Raw genomic sequence first — 18,419 nt, 5'->3', positions numbered from 1 at the left:
ATATTAGTCTTATCTTTTCTGCCAGTCATACACATCTTTAAAGGTCTGTAACCTTCAAACTTTTCCTGATTAGTCATATCAGCTTTGTTTTAATTTGAACTTCTGTGTGGATTTTTCCCTGTGGTTAATGCAGAGAGCCCATAGGTGTGAGGAAATACCATCCACAGCTCAATAAACTACACTGACAGAACAACATGTGCTGTTTCCCTGCACTTCAGACAATAATATTAGTAATCAATTCCCAGGAACTCAGGCAACGGGTGCCTTTATCTCCTGTTCGGCTTTTATGACTTTGTTAATCGTTAAGCAATGCCTTTGTGTCCCCTAGGATGGAGCAAGGACATATCTGACACCCCTCGTTCACTTTTCTGAGGGTTGATCCAGAGCGTTAGCCAATAGCTGGCAGCCAAACTCTGACCCTGGCATGCAGAGTATAAAGGTAGGCCATCTGAGACAAACCCAGCTTACTCACAGGACGCTCACAGCAGCAGAGGAGATCTCTATATATCTAATCCTAGCCTAGTTTAGACGTCAATATACAAGGATAAACACACCAGTTAATGCATTGTTCTGTTGTTTTGAATCCCTGTTGGATGACTGAAGACTTAAAACCTGCTCTGCTGTTAGATCCTTGACTGTTTAAATCTGAGACTCTCCCTCAGTGTTCCTGATGGAGAGGAAAACGTCTAACGGTGGGGAGCATGTGAACCCTGCATATGATTCCAACCTGGATGAGCCCCCAATGTATCAGGACACCAACTTTTCATATGGCGACCACCGCACAGTCAGGCCCTCGGTGGTTAGTGCCTTTGGTCATGACACTCTGGATCGGGTGCCCAACATTGACTTCTATAGAAATCAAGGCAGTGTGAGCGGTCACCGGGCTGTGCGGCCATCCCTTCAGGACCTGCATGATGTCTTTCAGAAGGTGAGTGCATACAACCTCTGAACTTCTCTTTTCCTTTTAATGTTTTTTTTTGTTACAATAGTCTTCACTCTCTTTTCCTCATATATTAACCATGTTTGTCCTTGTCACTTAGCCTTCTACCGGAACTTTTTTTTAACTTGTTTTTTCTCCTTGAGTTACAAATTCAAGTGTCTTACCCTGTAGCCTCACGTCTTCAGCTCCCATGCTGCACTCTCCTTTCACCAAGGTTAAAGACTTGAGTGAGTGAAACAATAAAATTTGACAGTTGTTTAATCGTTCAAACGTTATTACTTCCAGTGTCCACAGTTCAGGTATTAAATCTTCACCTCAAGTCTTGTGAAACTTAAGAGGACACTGAAAGTTATTTCTAGGACACAACAGCAATCCACACACTTGACACACTTTAGAGTTTTTAGTGCTTTTTATTGGGCCCTTATAACACCTAAGGTTGCAAAAGAGCCCGGGTTAAAGGTCATCAGCAGTCTCCCCTAGTACAAAACAACAGAAGTTATGGCTCATTTAAGTTTGAACAGATCAGTAACAGTGTGAATGTGTAAGGCCATCTAGCATTTAATAATCAGTCTCACCAGGAACTAGTGATTCAAAGATCTCACAGATTATCCAGGAAAACTGGAAACAGATGACACGTAATTTGAATATATGGTCCATTTAATGCATAATTACACCTTCCACTAGTACATAAACACAAATTACACGTCCCAAGTAGTCTAAGTACTGAACGCCTTCATAGCATCATTTTCTGTAAACACTAACTCCATGCCAATGCATTAGAAAGGCTGCAACTTAATGCAAACCACATTTGTTTCAGTGAATGAGAATAAAACACATCTAAGAGGCCTCACTAAATCAGATTTCAGGGCAGAGGTGTTGTGTAGGAGAGTCATTTAAAAGTCAGTTTTCATCTTAATAGAAAGTTGAAATTAGGTTTGCTGAGTTCTCTCCATTTTCTCCCCAGTGTGCAGTAACAGACAGAGTAGTGCAATATCTCTTTAAATGCTTTATCTGCTTTCTTCAGAATCAAATCACAATGCAGGAATGAGACAAACACACCTTCGGTACATGCAGACAGGGAAAGGAAAGAAAAAAACACTTCGACAGTATACGTCATAAGAAATGTTTTTACTTGAACTGTTAGAAAAGAGACCTCAGACTCAGTTAGATCTCCCTCTTACTATAAATGATGAATAAGAATAGAACAATGACAATACCACTCAAACACTATCATCACGACAACTACTCAGTTATGTGTTTTAGGACAAGTTTACATGTTTTCTCCCTCTAATCTGTTTGTCTTTATTTTTGCCATCAGAATGGAGAGATCTCAGTCCCAGAAACCGTGCAGGACGATGGCGAGGGAAGCTGCGGGACACCCACTGATGACCTGGAGTCTGCCGTTCCCATCAACACCAGTGGAGCCGTAAAGTTTGGCTGGATAAAAGGAGTCCTGGTGAGTTATGTGGGGTCATAATGGGCTCCCTCTGCATTATTGGTGCAGGGTTCTTCCTCATAACTGTGACCCAGCAAGACGAAGCCCTCTGTGTCTCTGTAAAACGGCGGTGGCCAAGTGGGACTTTCCACGTCTTTTCAGAGACGGGGAGTGATTTGCATTTTCTCAGGAGCTGCTGGTTGATCATTTGTGCTGCTGAGTTCAAAAGGGAGAAAAGGCTTTAAATGTGCAGTAGCAAAAAACATGTCTTTCAAACATGAACCAAAGTGCTTCATATAGAAACAATCAGACATTTACAATAAACATAGATCAAATTGTGCAAGACTTCAGGATTATGAAATACAAACATTGTTTGAAATCAACACAATTTAATTAGAAGAATCAATCACATAATAATAACAATATTAATAAAGAAATATTTTTAAAAAAGAACAGTAATTCATTTCCTTTTGAAAATACCTAAAGCGCTCCCCTCTTTGGTAATGCTGTCAAAGAGTTTTCCTATTGAGCTTCTAATTAAAATGGATAGATCAGATTTTACATCCATCTCCTTTATGTGCATTGTTGTGTTTGTATTCTTTGTTCAACACAGGAATAAATCATTACCCAAGCTGAAGACTTAAAACTGAAATCGTTGTTCTTTTCCACAGGTGAGATGCATGCTGAACATCTGGGGTGTCATGTTGTTCATCCGTCTGTCCTGGGTTTTTGGACAGTCAGGATGGGGTGAGTAGTTTCTCTGTTTTCTTTTTACTAAAATTAAAGCTTTTGGAATTTTTCCTTTTCTTATTTTTCAGCTCAGGGTCGGTTGGTATGGTGGCTTCAACTTAAAAGAAAGATAAACTTTATTTAAGGCATCTCTACACTAGGGAATTTGATGATGTTCCACCAGTTGAACTAGAGTAATTTCCTGGTTGATCCTTCATGTCTGTGTTTTGAAAGATAAGGAAGGTGTTTCCAGGGATTCCAGGGACTGTAGGGACATTTAAAGGTATATATAGACCTCTACTCATTAGCCAGGAGTGATTGAATTAGGCACATTCGACCGAACAAGCCTTTCTGAGCTCCCATATAACGATCTAAACCTGCCGAAGATCTATTCTCAAAGCCAGGCCTCTATAAGCATTGCAGTTTGTGTATGTGTGTGGGTTCGAGGCAAAGGGGAAACTGTGTGAATGGCTTCATGAGTGTGTTCATTGCTTAAGAATGTATCGATCGACGGGGTATTTTGCTCAGGCTGCGTAACTAAATGGTTTTGAGAAGCAGAGAGAGCTGCAGGCGGCAGGCAGAGCAGGTCCAACAGACGGCTGTAGCTTTCAGCCTTCAGGCTCCACAGGGACTTTGACTCTGCCTGTGTTTAAAGGTGACCGCTGGGAGTAGGGTTTCATTTCACAATCACAATGTTTTATGATGGACTGCTGAAATATAACGCCTCAGTGTACTCTGCAGTTCAAAAATGTATTATTTAGAGCTGTTGTCTGTTTGCGTTGCAGGTCTGGGTATTGTGGTCATTGCTCTCAGCTGTGTGGTCACGGTCATCACCGGTCTTTCCATGTCTGCCATTTGCACTAATGGTGTGGTGAGAGGAGGTAAGAGAAATGCATCATCTATCCCCATCACATACTTTTACGCAGGCATTTCCCATATAACAGCTACTCGTACGGCAGAGCAACAGCAGCTGGCGGCAGCAGTTTAAACATTATTTATGCCAGCATGCAGCCTGAGATAACCCACATTCATCCTGACATAAAATCTTTTACTGAGACAATGAAATGACCAGAGGACAGAGTGTGCAGATAAAGACACAAGGCCCAATGTCACCCCTCAAAGACTCTTTCTTTGTTTAGCCTAACTTTCTGACATCAAATCAATAAATCAGTGATATGGATATTAATCATCCACTGCTGTATGTATCTCATTGTCTCACTTCAGGAGGAGCATACTACCTAATATCTCGAAGTTTGGGCCCAGAGTTTGGCGGCTCCATTGGCCTAATTTTCGCCTTCGCAAATGCATTGGCTGTTGCTATGTATGTGGTGGGCTTTGCTGAGACTGTGGTGGATCTGCTAAAGGTGTGTGTTCAGCAACGACTTTTGGAGAAGTAATATTTCTTGATGTTTTATTATGTGTTTCTCTTTTGCCTTGTCTGCCACTCTCAGGAGTATAACTCCCTCATGACGGATCCAATCAATGACATTCGGATCGTTGGCTGTATCACAGTGGTGTTGTTGTTGGGAATATCACTGGCTGGAATGGAATGGGAGGCCAAGGTGAGAGCAGCACAGTATGTTGATTGTTTGCTTGTTCATCTTGTTCATTCCTAGCTTTGAACAGTTTTTCCTCCCCAAATAGGCACAAATTGTCCTTCTAATCATCTTGCTGGTGGCCATTGTGAACGTATTTGTTGGAACAGTCATTCCTGCCACAGATACTAAAAAATCCCAAGGCTTCTTTGGCTATAACTGTAAGACAACCTCACCAAATTAATGAGTTAGAACACTCAACAATGTCACTGACAATGCTCTTTTCACCTTATCCATGCTACTTTTCCATTTCTCTCTCCTCCTCTTTCCACAGCAAAAATCTTCATGGAGAATTTTCCTCCGTCATTCAGACATGGAGAATCATTCTTTTCAGTGTTTGCCATCTTTTTCCCTGCTGCAACCGGGATCCTGGCTGGAGCCAACATTTCAGGGGACTTGAGGGTAACTTTTTGTAACACAGACCGTTTCGTAAGAATTGAATATATGAATCATTAGCTGCTCTGGAACATGAGGGGGAAAGAAAACTCTTCACTTTTGTGGGTTAATTTAATTCTGGGGTAGCTTTTGTCCTTTGATTTACCTACTCTTGCTTTTGAGTACATCTTTTATGCAGAAACATATTCGTTCATATTGAATGTTGTGTCTGATTTATGACTAAAACAATGATGTTTCTTCATACAGGATCCTCAGGCAGCCATACCTAAAGGTACCTTGCTGGCCATTGTAATCACTGGCATTACCTACCTGGGCGTGGCCCTGTGTGTCTGTAAGTACAGCAATCTTTGAACTACAATTCCAATGACAAATATTTTTGTTACAAAATGACTTCTGTCTTCTGATGAAAGTTTCTGAGGTCTATAATGCCTCAAAGTTTGCAATACCAAATATTCCTGTGAGCCTGGTTTGATGCTAGGATAAACATCCGTTCCTTTCTCTGACTGGTCAGCTGCCACCGTCGTCCGTGATGCCACAGGAAACATTACTGAAGCCATCAACTCTACACTAATTTGCGACGGCTCAGCTGCATGTGAGCTCGGCTATGACTTCTCCTCCTGCGCAGATATGCCATGCAAGTATGGCTTAATGAACAACTTCCAGGTACACTTGTCTTTCAGATTCTCATGCTAACACAAGAAGATTTTTTCTGTTTGCATCTCTCATGCTCTCCTCTTCCTCTCTCTGTGGTTCAGGTGATGACCATGGTGTCTGGATTTGGTCCCCTCATCATCGCTGGAACATTCTCAGCCACACTTTCATCCGCCCTGGCTTCACTCGTCAGCGCTCCGAAAGTCTTCCAGGTCAGTTACTCACCCATCATTTCTTTGAAGGCAAAGATTTCATTGAACTGAACCTGAAAACAAAAAGTTTAACTCGAGCTCTGTCTCTTTTCAGGCTCTGTGTAAAGACAACATCTACACGGCTCTGCATTTCTTTGCAAAGGGAGTTGGCAAGAACAACGAGCCAATCCGTGGCTATGTCCTCACATTCATTATCTCTGTAGCCTTCATTCTCATTGGTCAGTCCACATGTCTACCATGGCCTCTTAACATTTAAACAACATTTTAATCTTTGTCATAAATTCTATTCAAAGCTTCAAGTGGTCAAATTGGCTCATAGACCCTTCACTGTTATCACTATTCCCCTAATATTCTACTCGCTTAATGAACTTTAAAACAATGTGAAGTGATCTAAGATGAATTCCAGCTTGACTGAAGGTTTTATTCATGTGTTTGTGTTTTTGTTTGTGTGTGTGTCTGTGTGTCCATAGGTGATCTGAACGCCATTGCCCCTATTATCTCAAACTTCTTCCTGGCATCTTATGCTCTCATCAATTTCTCCTGCTTCCACGCATCCTACGCCAAGTCTCCAGGTGAGTCTCTGCGGAGTAAAAAGTAGCTTATAAATGAAAAATGATGCCAGTAGCTGGAGGGGGTTCTACTTCTTTTTAGTAGACACTGCCTCAAATATATTAAAGCAAAACCACCTACTTTAAGGCATTTTCTTGAGTAAACTGAGGTGCTCATAATACCTAGTTTTAACTAACTTTATCTACATTCTCAGATACTGAATTTCTATGTCATGCATTCCCCAGGTTGGCGACCAGCTTATAAGTACTACAACATGTGGCTGTCCCTGTTGGGTGCCTTGCTCTGCTGCATTGTTATGTTTGTTATCAACTGGTGGGCAGCTCTCCTCACATACGCCATTGAAATCCTCCTCTACATCTACGTTGTAGTCAAGAAGCCAGGTGAGCTTCCTGTGTGTGTTTGAATATGCATTTATGAAGCGTGCATGGCAGATCTAACCTGTCGGGACTCTTTTCTTATTTTGCCCTTTAGATGTGAACTGGGGTTCTTCCACACAGGCGGTGACATTTGTGAGTGCAGTCAGCAACGCTCTGTCTCTGACTGGTGTTGACGATCACGTCAAGAACTTCAGGTAAAGTCGGCAATGCAGCTATGTTTGTCAAAATAATACAGCTTGTGTTTGACAGAGTGAAATGAAAAATAATGGACTTTAAAGGCTCATAGGACATTTTCATAATCATTGAATTTTTAAGGAAATTGTAACCTGTTCTTGTGCCTTTTTGAATAATATGACAAGATTGTGACACTAAATACAAAAAATATGACAGAAATCAGAAGCTGTCAACAGAGATAGTTGACAGAATACAAACACTAACAGCTGCAGTAATGTTTGGGTGATGCAAGGCAAGTCTCAGAGTTAACATACCTGAAACCAAAAGGACTAATCCTTCAAATATCGAATTCTAATTGTATGTGTTATGTGGTAGTAACAGCTTTGTGTGAAGTGTACAGACGTTGCATGTGTGTTCGAGAGTTTTGGAAGAAATAATTAAAATATATTCAAAAAACACAGAGAGAAAAATATTCTTCTTTCTGTTTCAGGCCTCAGATCTTAGCTCTGACAGGCTCAGCACGGACCAGACCAGCTCTCATAGACCTTGCTAACTCCTTCACCAAGACCTATGGACTCTGTCTTGCCTGTGAAGTCTTTGTGGTAAGGTTATATTCTAATTACACTACTTGCATATTCAAAACAGTGGAAATTGTATTGCTTTTCCCAAACCTTTATTTAAATTTCAACCTTCTATTTAAATCAAGATCTGCACATCAAGCCAATTTAAATTGTGCAGAGTGCAGACTGCAAGCGAATATTAAGCAAGGAGGAAGGAAATGCCAGCTGTCTGAAAACCTGAGACATGAGTGAGGTTCAGTTGTGTCCTCTGAATATATAAAAAGCTGTTTTTTATCCACCTCACACAACTGTAAATTATGTTGTCTGCAGGGTCCGAGATCAGAGGCCCTCGAAGAGATGAATTCTGGCATGGAGAGAAACCAGCTGTGGCTGAGGAAGAAGAACCGCAAGGCGTTTTACGCTGCCGTGACCTGTGAGGACTTCAGGGAAGGGACTGAGAGCCTTCTTCAGGTCAGTGTGGTTATGGTCTGCACATAAACTTCCTCAGAAAAAAGTCAACCAGTTAACCCAGAAAATCTGTTTGTTCAATGTATAACCTATGTGTTTTGATCGGAGTGAGAAGTGAGATTTAAACACTGCAGAAACAGGTTTTATTGTCCCATTCTTTCCTCACAGCTCTGAGTATCTATTGCTGTGTTATGACTCAGGCCTGGACCTGTGTTAAGACAGGCCATTAGCTCAGGAGGAAGAACAGGGGAGACTTAATGAGGAGCAGGAACACAGTCTTATGGCTTTGACTATCGCACTTTCAAGATAAGGCCTCGGTTCATTGTCAGGATTGCTTACTTCAAACAGCACGGCAGATTAAAAGCTATAATTGATTAACACTGCCTGGACGAGTCCCTGCAGTCAAAGTGGGATCTGCTGAGTGATTTGGTCATAATTTCTGGCTGTAAAACTCTTTTACAGCCTTCTTGTCTTTGACACTGAAACTTTAGAGTTTTTTTCGCCAGTTAATAGAGACTGGAGGTTTTACCACTTGCAGGGTAACATGTCTGTGTTGCTTTAGTGAACTGATAGTGAGTTTTATCTTGATTCTATAAGTGAGTGTCCTGCTTGTCTTTACAGGCTTCTGGTCTTGGCCGTATGAAGCCAAACACATTGATGATAGGATTCAAGAGGAACTGGAGGACTGCAGGCACAGAGGGAGTTCAGAATTACGTGGGGATTCTGCAGTAAGTCCCAAACAAACACACTCTGGCACACAAACCATTAATGTACCTGAAAATTAAATGTGAGGGCCGGTGTCCTTATTTTGTTGTCCTCTCTGACAGTGACGCATTTGATTTCGAGTACGGGGCAGTGATGCTGAGAATGAACGAGGGACTTGATGTGTCGCACATTGTCGAGGCAGAAGGTCAGTTTAAAAAATGGCTATGTGCTTTTATCGACGGGAGCAACAGCACCAGCAACAGCAACAGTGTTTGAAATGTCCTTCTAAAGTAGACTGCATTATTAGGTTAGATTGAAGAATGAAAGCACTGACAGGAAATGGGTAAATAAAGCAGAAACATAGACACTAATAGCAAAACAAGATGAAAAAAGGTGTACACTCCAAATGGACAAATCAAACATACACATAAGAGAGTTGAAAAGTGTCAAAAGACAACACTAACAATGAATGAATTGTTGGTGTGTTTTAAACATAGAGTAATAGTGGTCAAACAGGAAAAGTTGATGTCTGTCGTTAACTACAAAAACAAACACTAAAGTAGACTTAGAAATCTACACTGCTGCAGTGGTGAGTTAATTTTTATTCTCACAACAACCAACAGTTACTGATAGTAACATAACAGTGATAAGCCAGGGGCACTTTGTTCTGTAGATTATTAAGTATTTATAAAGGTCGGATAGTGAACAGAGAAGATACTTAACAGCTTCTGCTGTACAGCCCCCCCCCCCCCCCCATGTGAAAATCTTGACTGACAACAAGGGTAATGTCACACATGTTTGAAATGACTGCATACTTATTACTACAGGGAATTGTTATTCTGTATTTCAGATGAGATGCTAAAGGCAGAGAAGGAGCAGCGGGCGCTGGACAAAGAGATGATGATGAACGGAGGAAAATCAAAAGGACTCTTCAGAAAGTCCAGGAACTCATCTCAACAAGTGCTCACAACCAGAGGTATCTATCCCCAAATCTCAGAAAACATTTAAATCTCAGCTTCTTCAAGGAATAGTTGTACCAATAGATTTTAAAGATGTGAAAAATGTAGGTCTCTGGCTCAGTCCCCTTCACACACTCATACTTCCAATGAGAGAGCATACATTTAGCAAATGAAACCAATGACACACATCTCTTTTTTGGAGACTTCTCCACACTGCCATTGAGAAATAATTGAATCAAGCTCTCCAACTAAAGATGTCTCTGAGGATGTAATCCAATAATACGGTCCCTTTCGTTCCAGTTTGAGTAGCATCTCTTAAGATCAACCCTTTCACCGAGACAGCAGAGGGTGCAGGCAGCCGCTCACTAGATCAGCCTCTGTCTCTACATCACACACACTCACACCAACGCACAACTCAGCTGCATCTTGGCAAGGCTGCGCTGATCGTTAGTATGCAATCTGGGTGGCACTCATTGGAACATTAAACCTGAGAGATGGCTGTTCCTGCTGATGTAGGCTCAGCTTTTAATGTTGATTAGTGCTAGTTTTCCCATCCAACTTAACTCTCCATGCTGGCTCAGTGATTTACATTCCCTCCTACTGTCCCCCCCCCCCCTCCAGGTCTCATTTCTTGTATCTTTTTCTCTCTCCCTCAGTGTCAGTGTGTGCCCCTCCGCCCCCCCAGGTGGCCAAGATGAATGAGAAGCTAGTGGAGACCAGTATGCAGTTCAAGAAGAAACAGCCCGAAGGCACCATTGATGTGTGGTGGCTGTTTGATGATGGTGGTACGTGTTGGTTTTTAAAGCAGCCTTATCTTGCAACCCCTGCTGTAGGTTATAACAGATACAATCACAGAAATACAGCCCCACTGAACAGTTCATCTACTTGATGCTCAACATAAGAGTTACATTCAAATACACTGTAGTTTGCTGTTTATGAATTTTAAGATCTTATCATAACTATTAAAATCAAGACAATCAAGTTAAATTCTATTTATACAGCCTAAAGTCACAAATCTGACTTTGCGTTAGTGAGCTTTATAATTAAGATTTGACTTGAAAGACAGCCTAGACAGCCTTCAATCCCTAATTTGGAAAGGAAAACTACCTCCACAACCTTTAGATGGGAAAAGAAGGAGGAGAAATGTCACTGAAATGCTTTAATAAGTTATCTCAATGTCAGACAAACTACCAGGCGCCATTTCATTTCATTTCCCAATGTATAATACATTTTCCTCTATCAGGCCTCACCCTGCTGCTCCCCTACATCCTCACCACCAGGAAGAAGTGGAAGGACAGTAAATTAAGGATCTTTATCGCTGGGCAGCCTGGACAATCTGAGAAGGATAAACAGGAGTGAGTAAAAATGAAAACTCATCAGCCAAAAATATCAGTTCACAGGATTTTTATTTGGCTTAACTGAGTTTTCTTCTACCAGCATTGGTATGGATGCTAATCAGTGTAATTATCTGTCTTGCAGGATGAAAACTCTGTTACACAAATTCAGGATTAACTGCACAGACATCAATGTTATTGATGACATCCATATCCAGCCCCACCCTGACAGGTAACTGACTTTTATTATTAACAGAAGACTAGCTGCAGTGACAGGGAGAGTGAAATTTAATCACCTTCTGACAGGATACTTTGATTAAAAAAAATGTGTCACTTAATGTTTTTATCTGCTTTCCTCCAGCTTGAGGAAGTTAGATGAAATGATCAAGCCTTTCCGCCTGCATGAGGGCTCCAAAAACTACGCCGAGGCTGAAGCTATGAAAAAAGAGCATCCCTGGAAAATCAGTGATGAGGAGCTGAGCAGCTTTGAGGAGAAGGTGAAATCACAGACACTTAGTTCATACACTAAGTGTATTCAATTCGAGGTACAGTTATCATTCATTGCTCTTTAAAAACAATGCTGCTGTGTTACAGACAAACTTCCAGGTACGACTGAATGAAGTGCTTCAAGAAAACTCCAAATCAGCCAATCTAATCATTGTGTAAGTATAAAAATCTCTTGCCTGAAAAACATTAGCTGTGGAGGAAACACTGTCTCACATCCTCTCTGTAATCCTCCTGCAGGAGCATGCCCATCGCTCGAAAGGGAGCTGTCTCTGATTATCTCTACATGGCCTGGCTGGACGTACTGACTAGGGACCTTCCACCCACCCTGCTCATCAGAGGAAACCACAAGAGTGTGCTTACTTTCTACTCTTGAGCACCCTGTAGGCTAAGCAGTAGAATACAGGTAGCTATAGAGGACAGAAATGGTAGTAACATAATGTTGGACTATGTTCACAAAGCAAATAAGAACCTTGGATGATGTTAAGTCTTCCAGAGCAACTCCACAGTGAACATGAACATTTATAATAGTTCACCTATTTTTATTAGTATTTAGACAAGAAAATACAAGAAATACCTAAAAAGAAAATATCAGAAAAATGGTCAGCTGGTAAATTTTACAGCTGCAATAAAAACATATTTGCAGTAACAGCCTGTTAGTATTTTACACCATCATGTTTTATCCCTTTTTTTTTGGTGAGGCAAATTTAAACTGCTTAGCTGCACTCCAAGCTCTCATAAGTGCTGTGAATGAGGAACAAGACAAGTGTATTTCTGATATTGAAGTGCAAATGTCAAACAGTCTGAATGTGAATAATAGGCTAAGCATTGTTTAAGCTCTTTGCTACAATGGACTACTGTGTATAAAATGGTGTAATAACTAAATATTATAAGAACAAAAACAAAAAGCTTATATTTAGTCATATCAGTCAAATGAACATAAGCAGACAAACAAGGAAGCTCTCAGTAGACGCACTGAGTGACTGTGTTGCCTGCTACTGTGATTGTAAAATAAATGTACATAGTAGATACCTGAATTCACCAGTGAATATTTTTTAAGTAAATAACCATTTCATAAATGATCACCAGCATTTTTCTATGCAATGTGGTACAAATGGATTGATTATGTTTTGAAGCATTCTTTGATATTCACTAAGTGTAAAATACGCACAATGTTATTAATAAGCTGCTTACCTGTTTCACACTATACTTTATGATATTTTCAAAGTTATTATCACAGTACACTTATTGTTTAAGAAAAAAATGAGTGAAATTAAGAATTGCAAATCCAATTCTGTATATTTTTGCCTATTGTCTGGCTTCTATTTAAATATGTAATTGTGATTACCTGGAATAAAGACTTTAAGCATGTTGCTGTTGTTTATTACGTGATTTATTTCTCTATCTATTCAGTTAGTTAGTTAGTTAGTCAGTCAGTCAGTCAGTCAGTCAGTCAGTCAGTCAGTCAGTCAGTTAGTTAGTTAGTTAGTTAGTTAGTTAGTTAGTTAATTAAACAATGATTTTATTTTTCTCTTCTATCAATTCTTGGTGTTACTATTAGATAAAAGTACACTTTTGTACACAGGCTTGAGGTCAAGATAAGTTATAACAATGAAACAGAACTTCATAATTCCCTGTTTTAAAACAGTGCATGGTTTGGTAAAATATGGTATTGTCATAATTCGTTTTTTGAACACTTTATCAGAAAATCCCATAATGCTGTGATGATTTAATGCTTATTGCTGTTTAGATGGTGTGTTGCTGCTATAATATCAAATGCTGAGGTGTAGCTGCTAAAGAATAGCGCATTCAGCTTTTTATATCGTAACGCTATTGTCTTTGTGGGAGATATGTGCTGTATAGTGATCATCAATTCAAACAACTTTATTAATTCCTCTAGGGGTATTTCTATGGACTATGCCTTATTATGTTATTTTAATAGTGTAGTGGGTTTGGCTTTTAAAGATTTAATATTGTACTGTTATTTCAACTGTCAAGGCACCCATGTTGTTGTATAGTGTTATTATTGTTGAGTAGCTGTTTATTTTTAACAGAGATATTGACCGTCTCCTGCCCAGGGATTACAGATGGAAAATAGCTAGTAGCTAATTCTGGAACAGCTAAATGGCTGCACACTGTCCCTGTGGAAAAAAATAAATACATAAATAAATTTGAAATTATAAATACAGTATATGGAAATGATTATCATGAGCAGATGGCAAACATCCTGAATGCTGGTGCCAAATTATTGCCATTGGAGGGCAGCAGTGGACTCTAGTTTAAAGACTTGGGATCTGACTTTATAAACATGAGGACAGTATAAGGAGAAAGTCTTATTTGTAAAGCTTTAAATTGAGCTATGAATTATTATTGAATTTTGGTTCATTGTGATCCATTCTTCAAGCGTGTTGAGGAAATAATACATCAGCTTAAGCTGCCTACTTTTGTGCTTATACTAAGAAAAAAGGACAACGAATATTTATTAGTGCTGCTGCCTTACTTCTGACCAATAAGTGTTTTTGTTTAGCACTAGAGTAGGGCATGAGTCTCTTTAAAAGTGATGAGCTGCCTGTCAGGAGGAGGAGGAGGAGGGGGAGAAGGAGGTGCGTTGCCCATCCCACTCCTGTCAGTAATATATCCCCTTGGATTTACCCTGAGGTTAAAGTGGACATGAGTGTCCTAGAAATGAAGAGTGAATGGAGAATGAATGAGGTTGAAGTAAAAACAAGTGTGTATCTGAGGGGCAATTATTATACCTTAGAATATATACAGATGTATCTATGAGTGCAAGTGGTTGTGTGTGAATTGGTGTGTGTATACCAGAACTTGAAATTAATTTGCCTAAAAGGCTATCTGATCAGTTATCAGTGTATACAGCGGAAATGGTGGCAGTAATCATCAGTCTTCAGTGTGTGGAGGAGGTCAGGCCAGACAGGGTGGTGGTGTGCACAGATTCAGTAGCAGTTTTGGAAAGCATTCACACATCAAACACTTCTTGAGAAGATTTAATTAATCATTGATTTACAACACAGTTTGCTTAGACTTCACATGGGTGGTGTGCATATACAGTTCTGTAGGGTGCCAGCACATGAGAGGTGAAAGGAAATGAGGATGCAGATAAATTAGCAAAAAGGGCACTGGGGAAGAACACAACAGTCCAAATACCTCTTTGGACAGGAGAATGGAAAGCAACGATTAAGAAGAAAGGAATGGTAATATGGCAGAAAAGGTGGGAAGAAGACCAGAAAGGACGGAGCTTTTACAAAATACAAAAATCAGTAAGGATTTATGTAATGATATGTAATGAGACTCAGAGGGGGGCATACAGGAGTAAATTACACTTTGTATTCATTAGGAGAAAGGAGTAATGATTGGTGTGAGAGGTGTGGAGTGTGTGATTTTGAACTGTAACAGGTATGCAGCAGAGCCAGAGTAGCTCCAGGAGAGGGTTAGAGCAGCAGGACCCGAGTGGAGTCTCACAGCACTGCTGGGAACAGAGTGAGAGGCAGAAGGTGGGCGCTCTATATTTTCATATCGGACACAAGACTGATAGGAAAAAATTAATGAGGAATTGATATGATGATGATACACACTCTTGTACAGCAGGTGGCGGTATGCACATAAAAGCTGTTTGCGATCCGCCGTTAACCACGAAGAAGAAAAAGGAGAAGAAGAAGGAGAAGAAGCAGAAGAAGAAGAAGAAGAAGAAGAAGGAGGAGGAGGAGGAGGAGGAGGTGCGGGTGACAGTCAGCTGGGAGTCCGTAACACTCACAGACGAGGATAGCAAACAACATGACACGACTGTTGCCACGGCTCAGAAACTTTCATCTACAATGCCCGTTGTTTTATGACACTACTACGTGTTTCTTAGGGAGGCAGTTTCATATTCAGACGCTCACTCAAAACAAAGGCAAGCTAGAAATGAGTATGTATACTGTCGACACCGGCGATATGATAAAGGCTTTTTGACTTGAGCTCTGCTAGCGTCCCTAGCATCTTGTCACATTCAGTTTGGTTGTGTTTGCTTTATCGCCTAGCTATGAACACGTTTACACTATCGCCACCACGTCCTCTTTATTCGGATGCAATGCGTAAGTAAAATGAGGCTCTGAATTGTCAAAATAGTTCCTTGTGCTTCAGCTTGGTGTTTGTTATGGTGGTCGTTAGGTATCGCGAGAATCTGTTGACATGAGTGATGGGTTGACATAGTTACAGGTCATATTTACAAGGCTGTTTAATTTTTTTTCCCCTAATGCGTTTAATGAAAGACCTAAAGATATATAAACTACTGGTGTGATTTTTAAGATTGATGTCCTGTTTAGTAAATAGTGTTACTGTCTCTTTAAATGGTGTGTTATTGAGGAGGGGCTTATTTGGCGCTAGTTGCAACGCGGGAAATTCACCTTCAAATAGTTGAACCGCCAAGAACATTCCTTGCAGTAGTCTTTTGTAGCTGTGTCTCCATTTTAACTTTTTTAGCTTTTCTTAAATCGATTTTAATTCTTTTCTGTGCTGTCAGTCTTTAACTGTGAATACTCTGTCGACATGCCTGCTCTAGAAGTTACAGATGCCTCCGCTATCTCCCCATCAAAGAAAGCAAGGCTAGAAACAAAGCCTGCAGAAGAAAGACCTGTCCTCAGATTTGCAAAACTGACTGAGCATGCAACGAAACCAACCAGGGGCTCAACTAAAGCTGCAGGATATGACCTCTACAGGTTTGTTATACTTTGAATTAAAACTATGTTTGGGTTTAGTAATGACTTCACGTCTTTAGGGTACATGAGTGCTAAATAATGTGAACACACTGCAAACAGAAGTTGTGGCGACCTGTAAGCATCTGCTCCACTAGATATTCAACCTACTTACTATGCATTAACGAGTATATAATTGTCTGTTAAGGAATATAATTCAATGTAAGTCAGCTGACTTTGATTTTCTGATTATTAACAGTGCCTACGACTACTCAATTGGTCCCCTGGATAAGGCCATTGTGAAGACAGACATTCAGATAGCAGTTCCTCATGGCTGCTATGGAAGAGTGGGTGAGTGTTACATTGTGATGCAAACCCTGCAGCTCCAGTGTTACCTCCTTTCTGTTCCGGTGCCTGCTCAGTCATTTTCATGGTGCATTTGAATATTAAGCTAGGATCCTCTGTTGGTGGAATAAGTAACACCCACTGCAAAAGAACAGGTCTGACCGCCTTGTTCTATTTTTACCTCCTCAGCACCGAGATCCGGACTGGCAGCCAAAAACTTCATTGATGTTGGCGGTGAGTTTTTACCTACCTGACCTACTTACCATGAGAAACTATGCAAGCTGGTCTGATTAAAATCACTGGCAGGACAAGGGTAAAATCATGTCTGACCTTTCTCTGTGTTTTCCTCAGCTGGAGTTGTAGACGAAGACTACAGAGGAAATGTGGGAGTTGTGCTCTTTAACTTCAGCAAGGAAACATTTGAGGGTGAGTTGTGGCATCAGTGAAATATTCAATACCTTTTTTTTTTTATCAAGGCAGCAGCAATACTTAAACCATATGCTTTATTATAACACGGAGGCCATATTGTAGAGAGATGATGTTCAGGCGACCTTCTGAGCTTTCCTTTCAGAGCATAGTTCAGCTTAGTCTAGTTGTGATGTCCTCATCAGTGGTCAGAATGACTACAACAAGTTGAGTTTGCCAAATGCTCTTGTGGATCACTATCAGGTAAACCTGTCTGCTTATTAAATGGCAAATATCATTTGTACATATCAAGTCACACATACATAAAGCAGAATCATTAAGCTCGTTCAAAGTGAAACTCAATCTGTTAACTCAGTAAAGCACAGAACTGGCTTTAAGTAAACTGTAAATAAAATGAATGCTGAGACATCTCAACACCTTAGAGGTTTTGCTGTGTAACTTTTTTAGCCCTTATTTCATCACATACAGAGGTCTTTTATAGCTGATTGGACAGATCATAACTTGCATAAGCAGACCAAATATTATTATTATGATTAAGACTTTCAGTTCACAGATCATGTCATCCTCTTGTTTCTCTTTCCAGTGAAAAAAGGTGACCGAGTTGCTCAGCTGGTTTGTGAGAGAATCTGTTACCCGGATCTGGAGGAGCTGGAGGTAAACTGCTCGTTAAACTAAACTACACATTGATGAAGTGACAGTTTATTTGCCACACCTATCGGAAACTACTGCTGGCTTATACAACAGGCCTGTAATGAAACTGTATTGAAAGGATTTTCATGCATCTTAATGATCATTATGAAGAAACCTGGCACCTGAATTTCATTGATTTTCGCAATTGTTTGAATCGTTTTGTCCACCTGTTGTATCAAATAACCGGGCAACTGGATACTTCTACATGTTTTTTAAAAAAAAGCTTATGCAATTGTTTTTTTTTTCATTAGATGAATCATTGTTAATGTTTTATTCCTTCAGTCATTTAAAAAATGTTGTCCGTGTTCTTTCAGACACTTGATGAGACGGAGCGTGGTGCTGGAGGCTTTGGATCAACCGGACGCAACTGAAGGCTCCAATGGTTCATGGAGTTATGCTGTACATGTTTTTAAAATATCTATAAAAGTTTCTAATAAAGTTTTTTTTCCTTTTTGTATTTTTGAGAGTCATGGGTCTTTACTGGGACTATCACCTGTATGTTCTTTGTAACAACGAGTTTAGCCTGTTGGATGACATCTTGTCTGAGCCTCCACTTAGTAAAAAAGTTCTCCACATTGTCACAAGGGGGCAGTGCAGGTCAACAAACATCCAAGTGAACTGGATAAACCGGATGTTGAACTCTGCTCAATAAATGATT

General features: G+C 40.3%; 2 protein-coding genes across 5 annotated transcripts; both read left to right on the top strand.

The window, feature by feature from the left end:
- The first annotated feature begins 331 nt into the window (after positions 1–331).
- slc12a1 (solute carrier family 12 member 1) lies at positions 332–12,980 on the top strand. The gene is made up of 27 exons (XM_034680791.1): positions 332–439; positions 663–928; positions 2,259–2,396; positions 3,047–3,122; positions 3,890–3,985; positions 4,329–4,468; positions 4,556–4,666; positions 4,749–4,860; positions 4,974–5,101; positions 5,342–5,426; positions 5,607–5,758; positions 5,851–5,958; positions 6,053–6,176; positions 6,429–6,530; positions 6,753–6,908; positions 7,000–7,099; positions 7,570–7,681; positions 7,970–8,110; positions 8,729–8,835; positions 8,935–9,017; positions 9,663–9,788; positions 10,428–10,556; positions 11,015–11,126; positions 11,251–11,337; positions 11,467–11,602; positions 11,700–11,767; positions 11,850–12,980. Exons 2-27 carry the CDS (start codon positions 671–673, stop codon positions 11,983–11,985), a joined length of 3,123 nt encoding a protein of 1,040 aa, XP_034536682.1. The 5' UTR covers positions 332–439; positions 663–670; the 3' UTR covers positions 11,986–12,980.
- Positions 12,981–15,285: 2,305 nt separating this feature from the next.
- Positions 15,286–18,218, top strand: dut (deoxyuridine triphosphatase). 4 transcript variants are annotated; one of them, XM_034679953.1, is made up of 8 exons: positions 15,351–15,534; positions 15,647–15,700; positions 16,168–16,324; positions 16,560–16,651; positions 16,835–16,879; positions 16,997–17,071; positions 17,655–17,725; positions 18,076–18,218. In XM_034679953.1, the coding sequence occupies exons 1-8, from the start codon at positions 15,402–15,404 to the stop codon at positions 18,130–18,132; spliced, it is 684 nt and encodes a 227-aa protein (XP_034535844.1). In that variant the 5' UTR covers positions 15,351–15,401; the 3' UTR covers positions 18,133–18,218. The 4 variants fall into 4 exon arrangements, with proteins under 4 accessions (XP_034535846.1, XP_034535844.1, XP_034535845.1 ...); XM_034679955.1 differs by lacking the exon at positions 15,647–15,700 and having other exon boundaries at positions 15,286–15,519; XM_034679954.1 differs by lacking the exon at positions 15,647–15,700 and having other exon boundaries at positions 15,353–15,534.
- Positions 18,219–18,419: the final 201 nt, after the last annotated feature.

The sequence above is a fragment of the Notolabrus celidotus genome, chromosome 3 (assembly GCF_009762535.1).
Source record: "Notolabrus celidotus isolate fNotCel1 chromosome 3, fNotCel1.pri, whole genome shotgun sequence".
Lineage (NCBI taxonomy): Eukaryota > Metazoa > Chordata > Actinopteri > Labriformes > Labridae > Notolabrus > Notolabrus celidotus.
This window is presented reverse-complemented; position numbering and strand designations above follow the sequence as displayed.